General features: G+C 25.6%; 1 protein-coding gene across 1 annotated transcript in view; it reads left to right on the top strand.

Annotated features, from left to right (window-relative positions):
* The window catches only part of LOC117171110 (extensin-like), a 95695-nt gene that overhangs the window by 49748 nt on the left and 29412 nt on the right, over positions 1-16535 (top strand). The window contains exons 9-11 of the mRNA XM_033358164.1: positions 2614-3564; positions 7624-7845; positions 9226-9278. Of these exons, the coding sequence (XP_033214055.1) occupies positions 2614-3564; positions 7624-7845; positions 9226-9278 (1226 nt within the window). The remainder of the gene's footprint in view (positions 1-2613; positions 3565-7623; positions 7846-9225; positions 9279-16535) is intronic.

Here is a 16535-nt window from a genome sequence, read left to right on the forward strand (position 1 = left end):
TCCTTCTCCAACTAAACCATAAATAAAAAACAAAATTTTCTCCCTTCCAGCTCATTGAAAATGTTAAAAATAAACACATTTCTTCTATCAATCCAGAAAAAAATTGATAATGACCAAATTTTAAAAATATACATATAATTTGACATAAGTGAACTTACTAAAATAATTACGGAAGAAATTTTGGTTTTTTATTGGAAGAAGGACTTTTTTGTAATTATTTTAGTAAGTTCACTTATGTCAAATTATATGTATATTTTTAAAATTTGGTCATTATCAATTTTTTCTGGATTGATAGAAGAAATGTGTTTATTTTTAACATTTTCAATGAGCTGGAAGGGAGAAAATTTTGTTTTTTATTTATGGTTTAGTTGGAGAAGGAAGTTTTTTCTATTAAAAACGGTTTGATTAATATTTAAATTAAGTTTAAGGGGATTAACCTTTTTTGTTTTAATTACTTTTTTTTCATATGAGGCGGAATTTTTTATTATTCAATATTTGTATTCAATTGAAATTAGTATACTGATGTATACTAAAAAACTTTCAAATTGAAACAAAAAAAGTCTAGAAAAATCCTCTATAAAGCCGTAGATTATTATAGTTAATTATATAATTATCCCTCAAGTACTAGAATGGGTCTCAGGGACCCGGACTTTTTTTCAGCAGTGCTTTTTTCCAAAAAGTTTTCTCATTTTTTTCAAAATATTTATTATACCAGGGTGTCTAGCGTCCTGGAAATCCTTGAAAACCGGAGAAAGTCCTTGAATTTTATTTTGTTTAAAAGTAGAAAAATACACCGATTTTTTCAACTTTAACAACAATTTCATTTAAATTTCTCAAACCTAATGATTTTTAAACTGAAAGTTTATCTATTCCATTATTGGTTGAGAATTGATCGTTTTTTGTTTAAAAATCATTTTTTGTTGTTGAAAATTTAACTATTTTGTTAAAAATTAGTGTTTTGGGCTGGAAAATTCAACTGTTTTGGGGAATATTTTTCTTTTTGAGTTACAAGTTTTATTATTTTCGTAGAAAATTCAACTATTTGGATGAAAATTATCTTTTTGGTTAAAAGTTTATATTTTCTGGTTGAAAATTCAACTGTTTTGCAAAGGATTCGTCCTTTTGACTTGAAAATTTAACAATTTGATCAAAAAATTTTTCTCTGTTGATTTGAAAATCTTTCTTCGTAGAAAATTTACTTCTTTTGTTGAAAATTCGTCTGTATTTTTTGGAAATTCATCTATTTTGATAGAAAATTGACTTTTTCTTTAAATAAAAATGCAACTATTTTATTTTTGGCTGATTTTTTTAATTGCATATTTAACTGATTGGGTAAAAGTTGAACCACTTTTGTTCAAATTTTATTTTACTCTTTGAAGGTTCATCGCGTTTATTGAAAATTTAACTATTATGTTCAATATTCTTTTTTTATGAAAAATTAATTTTTTACCTAAAAATGTAACTTTGTTCAAAAAAAAGTTCTTGTTTGTTAAATAAAGTTCAACTGTTTTGTAGAAAATTTGTCTTTTTTATAAAAGGTTGGCCCACTTTATTAAAAATTTATTTTCTTGGTTGCAGATTAATTTTTTGGTTGTAAATTAATTTTTGTTTGAAAAGAAAACTTTAATGTTAATCTTTTTTTTTATTAAAAATTCATATTTTTTACTCGAAGATTTAAAATTCGATTATTTGGTTGAAAATTTATTTTTGTAGTAGAAAATTCCAGTATTCTGTTAAAAATTCCACTATTTGGTTAAAAATTCAAGTTTTTTTAAATAAAAACTCTTCCTTTATGATCGAAAATTCAACGATATTGATAAATATTCGATTATTGGGACAGAAAATTCGTCCTTTTGGATTTAATATTCGACTTTTTTTGTTAAAAATGAAACTGTCTTCTTAAAAATTCCATTATTTCGTTGAGAATTTAACTTTTCTAGTTTGACGTTTAATAATTTTGTTTAAAGTTCGATCATTTCGTAGAAAAATGGGTCTTTTTAGGTTGAATATTCAAGAATTTTAAAAAAAATTCAATTATTTTGGTCAAAATTCATTATTTTACTGAAGACTAAAATGCCTTAAAATTCGATAACTCAGTCATAGTTCAACCACTTCTAATAAAAAAGAGTTTATTACATATGGAGTTGAACTCTTTTTGATTATATCAACAACAATTAAAAAAATGTCATCACACTGAGCCTACGTTGAAAAAATGAGAACTGATAAAATCAGATTTTGGGGGCGTATGAAAAATTTCGGATATGACACTTTTTTATTTCCACTGTACCTACAAGGTCTATGTTTAGTGAAAAGTATTTTTTTGTCGTGGAAAACCTGGAAAAATCCGGGAATGTTTTGTAAGACACGCTAGACACTCTGTTATACGCACTTAATTTTCGTATCTATTTTTACAATATCCATTTCTGTGAGATTCTGGGCTACAATAAAAGAATGGATTTTAACCCTTTTCAAATCAAAGATATTTGAGTTTGAAATTTCCTCGGGTCTGTTGGATCCGTTCTGGGCAGAACATACAATTTCGAGGTTCTAGCAATGGATGTTTAATTCATAAATCAGATGATACAACAAAATAGATGTGTATTGTTTAACCAGGAGATGCAGACATTCGTGCCGCCTCCATCAGTGGGTCAAGTGCAACTAATCGGACCTCCGCCGACTATAAGTCAAGTACAGTATCAGATCCATCCAGGGCAACCTCTTCAAATCCAAGGCTTGCCGCCCTGTTCCGAAACCTCGGCACAATCCGTCACGCAGATGTACGTGATGAGTCAACCGCCTCCACAAAATCCGGTCCATCAAGGCTTCGTTAATTCCGCGAGTAATGGCGCGCCAATGAGCGGCGCTGCCGTCTCCTACGTCTACACACAGCCAAGCATCCAGAGATCGCCAACTCCCTCTCGCGTCATCGAGACAGTCAATGTCAATCTGCAACAGCCGCCACCTCCGCCTCCCACCAATCAGCAACCTCCACCCTCGCTCCTGCATCTGCACTTCCCGCCTCCCTTTCCGCCCAATCAGCCACCGCCTCCCATTCCCCAGACATACCAGATTCAGTATCAGCAGATTCAGGCCCCGTTTGCGTCGCAGCCGCAGACGCAGTTTGTCCTGCAGACAGGCGGCGAGCCGCAGCTTCATCAGAATCACGAGCAGCAGCATCATCATCGCGTCATTGATAGAATGCAGTTTGAGGGCCAGCCTCCTGCGCCACACATGCACATTCATGGTCCGCCGCCGCCCCCGCCGCCATCGGTCACACAGACTTATCTTGTGCACGAGTCACAGCCCTCGCATATGCAACACCCGCCACTTCCGGTTGCCGAGGGCCATCATCGGCATGAGGTTGGTCCTCCGGATCCGGGAATGTCGGCGCCGCAGCCTGTTCCACCGCCGAGGATGGTACCACCTCCGACTATTGATCACATGCAACATTCCGTTAATATGCTCACGAGCGTTCCACCTCCGACACATGGACCTCCTCCGCAAGCTCCATGGCTCTATCAGGGACAGCAGATACCTGTCGCACAATCGCAGCCTCAACATCAGGTGAGTAGTCTCGACCAAAAAATCATTGTTCCTAAGATATTTACAGGCCTCACAGACTCTATATTCAGTTAAGGTCCCTAAATAGAAAAATAAATATAAACCTTTAGAAAATAATAGTAAACAACTAACAATTGTGAATTTATCCGAGCATACACCTCGGTTAATGCGGAGTGCTCTGATGAGTCCCATTGCCTCGGATAACGCGGAGCCTCGGATAATCGAGGTTCTACTGTACTCACGTTTTCAAATGAAGATATCGTATTAGTCACTTTTCAGTTAATAAATTAATTCGTGGGTTAATCACTATTCATCATCAGTTCTATACCTATTTTGGAATTATATTGAATTCTTTGAAATATTTTAAGGTTTTTATAAAGTTTTCGAGAAATTTTGTTTTAGATTTCAATAATTTGAAGGAATTTTGAATGATTCCAAGGAATTTTTTAAATTAATTTCATTAATTTGAAAGCTTTTGAAATACATCATAACCTCGATTATCCGAAGTAATGTGGGGAGGAGATACCTCGGATAGACGAAAACTCGGATAATACGGAACAAGTAGACAATTCGGAAGAGTTATCTATTTTTGGCATATTTTAAATAGGAAAATAAATATAAACTTTTAGCAAATAATAGTAAACAACTAACAATTGTGGATTTATCTTTATTCATTTATTAATAATTGCAAACTACTGCGCGCATTCAGAGTTAGGCGTAGCAGCTTTATCTGTTTTATTAATGATTCTTCATTTTATCCGAGCATACACCTCGATTAATGCGGCATGCTCTGATGAGTCCCGTCGCCTCGGATAATCGAGGTTCTACTATACTCACTTTTTCATATGAAGAGATCGTATTAGTCACTTTTCATTTAATAAATTAATTCGTGGGTTAGTCACTATTCATCATCAGTTCTATACCTATTTTGGAATTATCTTGAATTCTTTGAAATATTTCAAGGTATTTATAAAGATTTCTAGAAATTTCTTTATAGATTTCAATAATTTGAAGGAATTTTGAATGATTCCAAGGAATTTTTGAAAATTAATTTCATTAATTTGAAAGCTTTTGAAATACAGTATAACCTCGATTATCCGAGGTAATGTTAGGAGGAGATACCTCGGATAAACGAAAACTCGGATAATACGGAAGAAGTAGAAAATTCGGAAGAGTTATCTATTTTTGACACATTTTAAATATAAAAATAAATATAAATCTTTAGCAAATTAAAGTAAACAACTAACAATTGTAGATTCATATTTATTAATTTATTCATAATTGAAAACTACTGCGCGCATTCAGAATTAGGCGTAGCAGCTTCATCTGTTTTATTAATGATTCTCCGTATTGTCCGAGCATACACCTCGGTTAATGCGGAGTGCTTAGATGAGTCCCGTTGCCTCGGATAACGCGGAGCCTCGGATCATTGAAGGCCGAATAATCGAGGTTCTACTGTATGTTAGGATAAAGCATTTTTTTCTAGTTTTTGAAAATATGGAACAATTTTACAGGACTTATGAGGTTTAAATATTTAAAAAGATTTCACGTTATTTTATAAGACTTTCGAGGATTTCAATTATCTTAAGGGATCTTAAAACTCTCATTGTATTTTAATACATTTTCCATCATTTCAGAAAATATTGTCATAGAATTTTACGGGATTTTATACTATTTTAGAGTAGATTATAAAGAATTTATTTATTAGGCGTTTGGTGTTTTGTACAGTCTTGAAGATTTAAAAAGATTTGGAATTCACCCTGAATTGATCCTGAGGATGAATGTATAAAATGATAAAAAGATTTAAATATTTTAACGTATTTTTTTTAATTTCTTGGCATTTTCAAGAGCTTTGAAAAATTTTAAAGGAATTTGAAAGATTTTAAATATATTAGTTTATTTAAAAAGATTACAAAGAATTTTTTTATTGATTTCAGTAATTTAGTGGAATCTAAAAGGAAAGAGATTTCCAAGGGTTTTAATATTTTTAATGAATTTTAATATTTTAATGGATTTCGAAGAATGTTTCACAAGACTCTGGATATATATAATTTTACTTTCAATTCATTTGAAATTCGCCCTAAGTTCTTATTAATTTATCCTGAATCCTTTTAAAATCTTTTCAATTCATCTATTGTCACTCAATTCTACAGAATTCAATTAATTTTTCCATATTTTTCAATTGTTTTTAATTCACTTTATTGCTTTTTAATTCAGTTTGCTCATATTTACCAGTTCTAATAAAAAAAATGCATTACATGCGAAATTGAACTTCTTTTTAATTATATGAACAACAAAAATGATTGAATTAAAAAAAATTTCGTTGCACTGTTGCAAAAGTTAAAAAATGCGAAACTTGGAAAAAATAAATAAAATAAACTAAAATTCTAATTTTTTGAAATTAAAAAATCAGATTATCAGAGTATCAATTGAAAAGTATCAGTATCGTACATTTTATACGTGTAAATTATTGAAAACTTGAGACGACTGAAAAATCCCGAAAAATAAAATTCCCGACACTGTGAAATTCCCGAATAATATAATTCGCGAATAATAAATTTTTGAAATAATAAGATTGCCGAATTAGAAAATTCCCGAATAATAAAATTCACCACATTTTATAATATTACCAAATTAGAAAATGAGAAGGCTGAATAATAAAATTTCCGAATAATAAAATTCCCGGCAATTAATTATATAACTGAATTGGAAAACTCACGAAGAATAAAATACCAGTCGGAAAATTGCAGAATTATAAAATATCCGAATTGGAAAATTACCGAATAGTAAAATTCAAGAAATTAAACAATTACAATTTTTTATAAATATTTTTTATTGATTTTAGTGTATAATTTCAGGAACTAAATAGCTGCAAGCTAAATTCTCGTTTTTTGAACTTGAAATTTGTATTTTTTGACAACTTCTAAATTTGACCAAATTTGCCCCTCGAACCAAAAAAATCACTATTTTCATCGTACCTTATAACCTTTTAAAAAATATATATATTTTTTTTTTGCAAATTCTATGCACATTAAAAAAATACGTCATCCAGAAATATTTATTAAAAATTATTTTAATTTTAAATTCAAACAATTTTTGAAATTTAAAAAATTTTAAATAATTAAACAAAAATTTCATTATTGCATTTATAATCAATAAAATATATTTATAAAATAATGGTAATTGTTTAATTTCTTCAATTTTACAATTCGGGATTTTTCCAATTGGGTGATATTATAAACTCTCGTGAATTTTATTATTCGAGAATTTTAATATTCTGGAATTTTCCAATTCGGTATTTTTATTTTTCTGCAATTTTATTATTTTGGAATTTTCCATTTCGGGAATTTTATAATTCGGTAATATTATAAACTGTCGTGAATTTTATTACGCGCGAATTTTAATATTCGGAAATTTTTCAATTCGATATTTTTATTTTTCTGCAATTTTATTATTCGGGAATTTTATCATTTCTGCAATTTTATTATTGGAGAATTTTATTATTCGGGTATTTTAAAAATCTGTACTTTTATTTTTCGGCAATTTTATTATTCGAGAATTTTCCAATTCGGTATTTCAATTTTTCTGAAATTTCATGATTTGGGAATTTTCAATATCGGGAATTTTATAATTCGGCAATTTTATTATTCGTGAATTTTATTATTTGGGAATTTTACAACTTGGAATTTTTATTTTTCTGCAATTTTTATATTGAGGAATTTTCTAATTCGGGAATTTTATTTTTCGGGATTTTTCAGGCGTCCCGAAAATTTAAGTGCACAATGTTTGAATTGAAAAACTTTTAAACTTTAATTTTAAAAGTTTAAAATTCAAGAGTTTTAATTTGCAGTTCCGTTTTTATTAAATCGAATAAAACAATTTGTAGATTTAGTATTCGATTTTTTAAATATCATTGACCGTGATAAATGTTTGCGAACCATGAAAAAATCGGGAAATGCTCGGGAATTTTTTTCTCTAATTAAAACGGCCAGCCTGGATATTTTTTCCGTTCACGAAATAAAAAGTTAATCATTAGCGTTATGAAACTTGATATATTTTCAGATGCAAATTCCTACTTCAAATCTTCCTCCACCAGAGGTTCAAGCACAAATGCATTATCACGCTCAACAAGTACATTATCATAATGGACAGATGCAAGCTCAAGTTCATTACGCCGTTCAGCCTCCTCATCTTGATCGTCGTCTCGAACAAAAGCCGGAAATGTCGGAACATCACCAATTTCAAGGCATGAAACGAAGATTTTCCGATGTTGAAGTCGCAGAGGTAATAAAGAAATCAAAATTAATAAAAAGAATATATTAATAAATTTATTTATGTATTAAATTAATTATAACAAAAAAAAATAATAATGAAAATTTTAGACTTTGAATTAAAAAATATTTTATTGATGAATCATTGAAATTTTTATTTAAAAATAAAATTATTGGAAGGAATGACATGCTGTTAATTTCAATTATTGTTCAGAGAAATATGAAAGAATTTGCATTTATTCATAATAAAGTTCTAATAGCAATTTATGATATGAAAAATTTATAAACTTGTCAAATTTAACATTTTTATAGTTATTATGGTTTCCTTTTTAGATTATTTTATAGGCTCACTCATCTAGTTTTCGGTTTTCAACTTCTATCAGATATTTTTGCTTTTATTTTTTTAGATAAATATTTAGGACGCGAAACTTTTCTGAATTTTCCTGACATTTCCCTGACGCCTGACCAATTTTTCTTTTTTTTCTGACAGTTCCAAATTTTGCTTTGAGATATAAAAATAACTGTAAAGGACATACATTTTTAACTAAAAATAAAAAAAAATGGTTCAAGTTTCAATCAAGGTGATGAATCTCCAATAAAAAAAATTAATTCGTAACAAAAAGTATAATAGTTGATAATTCTGTAAGCAAATATTTCAATTTAGGGCTGGGGAAGATAAGTAGTTTAGTTGAAAAATTTATCACTTTATTTTATAATCCATCTTTTTGGTCGAAAATGTGTCTATCTCGTTAAAATTTCTTTAAAAAAAAATTCTGAAAATTTAACTTCCATTTTTGGTAGAAAATTGACCTTTTTCAATGGAAAATTAAAGTATTTTGTTGAAAGTTCAATTATTTTGTTAAAAATTGAATTATATCTTTAAAAAATAATTTTGTTGTTGTTGAAAAAATGCATCTTTTTAGGTAGAAAATTCAAGTATTTTGTTAAAAATGAAAGTTTTAGGTTTAATCCTTTTTTTTTTTTAATTTCGATCAATTGGTTGGAAATTCGTCTGTGTAGGTTAAAAATTAAACAATTCTCTTAAAAATGCAACTATTGAAAATTTATTTATTTCCTTGAGAATTCGTTCTTTTTTATTGAAATAAATAAATTCGAGATTTCTAAATTTTAATATGAAATTTATAAAATTGGTCAATATTTTTAACAATAATTTTCTTTGGTCACCCTCTTTGCTTAATGGAATTTAAATACAATTTTTTTTTAATTAAAGGAAGTAAAAATAAAAATGCAAAACCTATTTCAGCGCAGACGCGGACGAACTTCCAAATTAAAAAAATGATCATACGTTCTTTGAGTCGATTTAAATTTCTTTATTTATTAACAATTTGTTTTTTTAAATAATAATTTGTGTGTTTCTGCTATTTTTTTTAAGGAACTACCAATACATCAAAGCATGCGACCACCCTCTCAGCGTCACGGCATGGGGTAAGTTTCAAGAACATTTTTTTAAATATAAAGCTCATAATTAAGTTTATTTTATACAGAATTTGTTTATAATAAGTCTCTTCCTGACCCTTGAAAAAAAGAGGCCTGGCGGCACCAAGACACTTTTTTCACACACGTGACATTTTTTTAGTTATGGGTCATACATAAACTACTCTACCAATTTTTTGGGGTTTTTTTTATCTCCACCGAAAGTGACAAGGAATTTAATACGAAACACTTTAAATTCCAAAATATAATACATTTTTTAATAAAATAGTTGAATTTTCCACCAAAAGCACGAATTTTGACAAGAAAAATTAATTTTCAACTAAATAGTTGTATTAACGAAACGAAGAGATGAATTTTCAAGTAGAAGAGACGAGTTTTCCAAACAATAGTTGAAGATTTAACTAAATAGTAAAGTTTTCAAGTAAAAAAAAAACGATTTTTTACAATGGCAGTTGAATTTTTAACAAAAAAGTTACTTTTTTGCCAAGAAAGATCAATTTTTGTCACCAAGTATGATGATTTTTCTACCATGAAAGGTGAATTTTTAATCCCAGATGATGAATTTTGATAAAAATAGTTGAATTTTTCAAAAATAAATAAATTTTTAACAAAATAATTGAATTGCTAACTAAACGATCAAATTTTCAAACTAAAAAGATTTAAATTTAATCAAGCATTTGAATTTTAAAGACAAAAAGACCAATTTTTTAGAAGAGAATAAAATTTTCATCAAAAAAGTTTGTTTTTCAAGGATGTTCAGATAAAAAAATTCTTTAATTTTGATGATTTTGAAGATCAAAAGTATTTTATACTTTACAATTTTTAGTCTGCAAATTAAAGAATTTTCCAATATAAATCTGTATTTATTTTATTATATTATATATATATTTATAATTATAAATTAAAAAATTGTTATTGTAAATTATCGAAATTAAAACGATTTCCATTTTTAATATTTACAATTTTAGAGTTACAATTAAAAAATCTGACATCTTGCAAATATTAAATTGAAACGTATTCAATTTTTAAGATTTATATTTTAAAGTTATGTAATTTTGAGTATTTGTTTTGGATTATTTAATTCAATTTTAGAAATATCTAGATAAAAAATTGTTAAATTTTAATGATTTTGAAGATCAAAAGTCAAGACTTTTCAATTCTAAATTTTACGAATTGAAAAAATTTCAAATATAAATCATACAAAATTATAGAATTTTTAATTGTAAAACTTGAAACTTGAAAAATTTTAATTGTAAGTTATCAAAATAAAAAAGTTTTCCATTTTGAATATTCAAAATTCAAAGTCCTACAATTTTAAAGAGTTACAATTGAAAAATCTGAAATTTAAAAAAATATTAAATTGGAACTTATTCCATTTTTAAGATTTATATTTTTAATTTATTTTCTAAATATGATCTAAGTTCGTAAAGTTATTTCTACTATACCCCCCCCCCCCTCATTTTACTAACCTCCCCCCCACTGGTAACGTATTTTATGGAAAGTACCGCCAAGCCACTTTATATTTGGGACAGTTAAACAATTAAATTAATTAAGCAATGAAACATGTATATTCTATTATATAGATTAACTAAAAAATAAGGCAGATGTTTTGATATAAGTAAAAAAATATGACGATCCAATTTTGCATGAAAATAATTTTTTTTTTGCTTTTATATCGGGTGTAATTTTATTGTGGAAGCCCCCGCATACAATACATCAGGGGCTATCCATAAATTAAGTAACAGCTTTTTATTAGTGGGGGGGGGGGTTGATTCTATTAAGGAATATATTTTTATTTTCCATCATTTTGTAGAAAAATATCCAGAAAAGCAAAGTCTTTTTACAATGTTTCAAATTGGTAGTACATCGAAATTTATTTAACATTTTTTATGTGATTTTAGCCTTGCACTGTTTACTAAATATGATATTTTATTTGGATATTAGAAATTGTTGTTAATAATATATAATTAAATGATTTGATAAAATTGTATAATTTCGTTTTATTGCATTTCATAATTAGCGTTCATCATGGTCGACATCGTTCTTTAAGTACTATAAAATATAATTAATAAACATAAATAAAATAGATATTAAAATAATTACCCTGTAAATTTATTTATTATTATTATTATTAATTGTTGATGTAAGTTGTTGGATTTAGGGTCAGGTGAATTGAATGATTTGAATTAATAATTTTTTTAATTGAATGTTTCTTGACAATTGGTATTCTTATTACTCGGATAAAAAAAATGTCTTCTCTTTTTCGTCGAAATGGAAAGCAAAATTTTTTCAAGTATATTTGCCTGCTATAGAATAATTAACAACTGTACCATTTTTTTTACAATTTAGTATTGATACTATTGTCAGATTTTCAAACTAACAAAATCTTTATTTTATAGACATAATTCCTCACGACAACCGAAAAATTCATCACTTAACATTATTTCTTTGCTATAAACAATAGATATTAATTAAATTAAATTTAAATTTAAAATTAAATAATTTTTTTTCAGTAATTTTTGTACTACTACTTTTATTTTAATATAATATTTCATCTCATCAGGAATTAGAAGCGAAGAAATTAATTAATTTGGAATTCAACCAAAATTTGTGTGAATAAAAAAAAATCATGGGCTCTCAATCAAAGAAATTTATTTAGTTAAAATAAATGGCTTTTTTTGTTTCCAGAAACGCTTATCTATAATTAAAAATGATTGTATTCAGTCTGAAATTATTTTTAATTGAATAAAAAAAATCATTTTAAAAATTTGAAACAACTATTTTTCTAAGTAATTTTATAATTTCGAATCTTTCGAATTCTTTACATTTTAAACATTGATCCATTTTCAAGATATTTACGATTGAAAATTCACCAACTTGATCAATTTTGAATGTTTATAGTTTATAATAATGAAATTTGGACTTCTATTTGAAAAGGTATATTTTGAAGATTTGCAAATTTATAATTTTAAAAAAATCTAATTTTGATTTTTGTTGTTGAATAATTTAATTTTTTTGATTTACATTATTTAAAATTAGAAGCTATTGAATTTTAAGGGTTTATTAATCAAAATTCTTAAATTTGAATGTTTTTCAAGATTAAAAATGAAGACTATGAATTCTAAATGTTCCAAAATTACAGAGTTTTTTAATTGCAAATTATCAAAACTAAACATTGTTTAATTTTCAATATTTAGATTTTGAAGTTCCACAATTTTGAAGAGTTACAATTTAAAAATTTGGAATTTTAAAAATATTCAATTTTTAAGATTCACATTTTAAAGTTACATAAATTTGAATATTTAATACAATTTTATACATCTATAAATAAAAATTCTTCAATTTTGATGATTTTCAAGATCAAAAGTCAAGACTTTTCAATTTTTAGTCTTTCAATTTGAAGAATTTTGAAATATAAATGCTAAAAATTACAGAATTTTTAATTCTAAAACTTAAAACTTGGACAATTTTTATTTTAAATTATAAAAATTAAAAAGTTGTCCAATTTAAAAAATGTACAATTCTAAGCTCTGCAATTTTAAAGAGTTACACAATTGAAAGAAAAACTGGAATTTTGAAAATATTTAATGCAAACTTATTCAATTTTTTAAATTTATATGTTAAAGTTATATAAATTTTAATATTTGTTGTTGAATATTTAATTAAATTTTAAAAATATATTAATCAAAATTCTTAAATTTTGATTATTTTTAAGATCAAAAGTCAAGACTTTAATTTTCAGTCTTTCAATTTGCAGAATTTTTAAATAGAAATCATTAAAATTACAGAATTTTTATTTAGAATACCTAAAACTTGCACAATTTTTATTGTAAATTTTCAAAATTAAAAAATTAAAAATTTTAAATATTTACAATTCAAAGTTCTACAATTTTTAATATTTTTATTTTAATGTTATGTAATTTTGAGTATTTGTTTTGGTTTTTGTTATTCAATTTTAAGAATGCTCAAGTAAAAATTCTTAAATTTTGATGGTTTTTAAGATCAAAAGTAGTTTAAACTTTAAAAATGTTTAGTCTGCTAAATTGAAAAATTTGTAAATATAAATCATACAAAATTACAGAATTTTTCATTGTAAAACTTAAAACTTGGATATTTTTTATTGTGAATTATCAAAATACATTTGAAATATTTACAATTTCAAAGAGTTACAATTGAAAAATCTGGAATTTGGAAAATTTAAAATTTTTAAGATTTATATTTTAATATTATGTAATTTTGAGTATTTGTTTTGGTGTATGTATTTTGATTTTAAGAATATTCAAATAAAACATTCTTAAATTTTGATGATTTTTAAAATTAAAATTAGTTTAAATTTTTCAATTTTTAGTCTGCCAAATTGAAGAATTTTAAAATATAAATCATAAAAAATTACAGAATTTTTAATTGTAAAACTTAAAACTTTAACAATTCTTAATGTTAATTGTCAAAATTAAAAAGTTGCCTATTTTAAATATTTACGTTTCAAAACTCTAGAATTTTAAAAAGTTACAATTTAAAAATCTGGAATTTTGAAAATATCAAATTAAAACTTATTCCATTTTTAAGATTTATATTTTAAATTTATTTAATTTTGAATATTTGTTTTGGATTATGTAGTTCAATTTTAAAAATCTGTAAATCAAAATTCTTAAATTGCGATGATTTTTAAGATCAAAAGCCAACACTTCAATTTTCAGTCTTTCAATTTGAAGAATTTTTGAATATGAATTCTTAAAATTAAAAATTTTTATTTGTAAAACTTAAAACTTGGAAAATTTTTATTGTAAGTTTTCAAAATTAAAAAATTAACAATGTTAAATATTTATAAGTCAAAGTACTGCAATTTAAAAAATGTACAATTAAAAATTCGGGAATTATAACATATATTAAATTGAAAATGATTTAATTGTTAAGATTTATTTTTTAAGTTATGTAATTTTTTAATACTTTTTTTGAAAATATTTAGTTTATTTTTAAAGATGTATGAATTGAAATTCTTAATTGATGATTTTGAAGATCAAGTCAAGACTTTTGCATTTTTAATCATCCAAATTGAAGAATTTTTAATTATAAAACTTAAAAAGTTCATAATTTTTTATTGTGAATTTTCAAATTTAAATATTTTCAAATTTAAGTATTTAAATGCAAAGTTGTATAATTTTGAAGAGTTACAATTAAAAATGCATGAATTTTTAATATATATAGTTGAAAATTATTCAATTTTCAAGCTTTATATTTTTAATTAATGCAGATTTGAATTTTTTTTAAAAGGTCAATTTTGGGGATTTACAATTGAAAATCCTTTAATTTTAACGATTTGCAATGTTCATTTTGAATATGTACAATTAAATATTCAATAATTTTGAATATTTATTGTTTAAAATGATGTAATTTTGAACGATCTTTAGAATACGCAGTTCAATTTTCAAGATTCACACTAGAAAATTCTTTAATTTTGAAGATGAGCAATTACAGATTTTTTTTATTTTTAGAATGTGCCATTAAAGATTCTTCAATTCGAAAAATAAATTATATAAAACTTTTAAATTTTGATGATTTTCAAGATCAAAACTCAGGACTTTTTAATTCTAAATCTTCCAAATTGAAAAACTTCAAATATAAATCATCCAAATTACAAAATTTTTAATTCTAAAACTTTAAACTTGGACCATTTTTATTGTCAATTTTCAGAATTTTGCAATTTTGAATGTTTACAATTTAAAGTTCTACAATTTTGAAGAGATTCAATTAAAATGTCTGGAGTTTTGAACATATAGAATTGAAAATTGATTCCAGTTTAAAATTTTATATTTTAAATATATGCATTTTTTACCGTTTTTTAAAAATACTTATTTGCATTTTTTTATTCTTCCATTTTTAAGATTTGCAATTAAATAATCTTCAATTTTAAAGATGTATAAATTAAAATTCATAAATTTGTATGATTTTGAAGATCAAAAGTCAAGACTTGTCAATTCTAAATCATGCAAATTAAACCATTTTCAAATATAGATCATGAATATTCGAAAATTTTATATTGTGAACCTTGAAAATTAGATATTTTTTCATTGTAAATTTTTAAAGTGAAAGATTTTCACTTTTAAATATTCAAAATTCTACAATTTTTAAGACTTACAATTCAAAATTCTTGACTTTTGAAAATGCAATTTTGAATGCTTTTTTTGAGAAATATTTCCATTTCAAAGTTTAAAAATTAAAATTTATTCAATTTTAAACATTTGTAACTGAAAATTCTCCAATTGTGAACAATGGTAATGAAAGCGTTGATTTATTTTTTGGTTATTATTTGTTAAATATTTAATATATGTTTCCTTATATAAAAAGGGTAAAAAAATGGTAAAAAATGTGTTACATAATTTAGAGATGGCCCTTTATACGTATGTGATAGTTGTCTGCGACTCAAGTGAAAAACTGTATGATTAATTTAGAATACGTATAATTAATATTTGTCCTAAGCAGACGATTTTCCGAAAGGAAACGAAGCGATTTTTCCTTAAGTATTGTAAAATTTAATTCTACAATTGGTAAAATTTAAAAAAAAATAAGCCAACTTCAACTAGGCTTGTTATATAATTTTGCTTAAAAACTTTTATTTGTTAATTTATTTTTCCGTATTGATAGCGTTGCAGGTATACAGTATGGTCCCCAGTCCCAATTTCCCCCTATATTATATTTTCAAAATTCTCTACCCTCATAAAATTAGTTTATTATTTAATGAGGAGCATAACAATTTTTTAAAATTTAATTAAGTTAATTTCTTTTTAATTTGACCAAATAAATTTACTTTCGATATGTATTTTCCCACTAAAATCGACAGATAAACAGTCGATATGCGAAAAAAGGTCTTTTTTCAAAAAAAAACCAAAATAAATTCACGGAGTTTTAAAAAAAAATTATTGGGTTACTTTATTCGCACATAATTGTCAATTAATAATTATTTTAGTACTTCGCGAAGAATTTTAAACTAATAATTGGTACGAATTGTTTTTATTTTTCTATTAAAAAAAACGATGTTACGCAAATGTAAATTTGGTTTACTGTTTTCAGTTTGTTTATCTAATAATCGAGATTACCAATTGCCTGCACCATCAATTTTGTAAATAAAAATATCAAAAATGCCCGTGCGGTCTGAGACCGCACATCCATAAAGCTCATATTTTGGTAGTAGTTGATTGGGAATTTTTTCAAAAGTGGACCTGGAAAATGTGGAAAAGTCATAACGATATT

The sequence above is a fragment of the Belonocnema kinseyi genome, chromosome 1 (assembly GCF_010883055.1).
Source record: "Belonocnema kinseyi isolate 2016_QV_RU_SX_M_011 chromosome 1, B_treatae_v1, whole genome shotgun sequence".
Lineage (NCBI taxonomy): Eukaryota > Metazoa > Arthropoda > Insecta > Hymenoptera > Cynipidae > Belonocnema > Belonocnema kinseyi.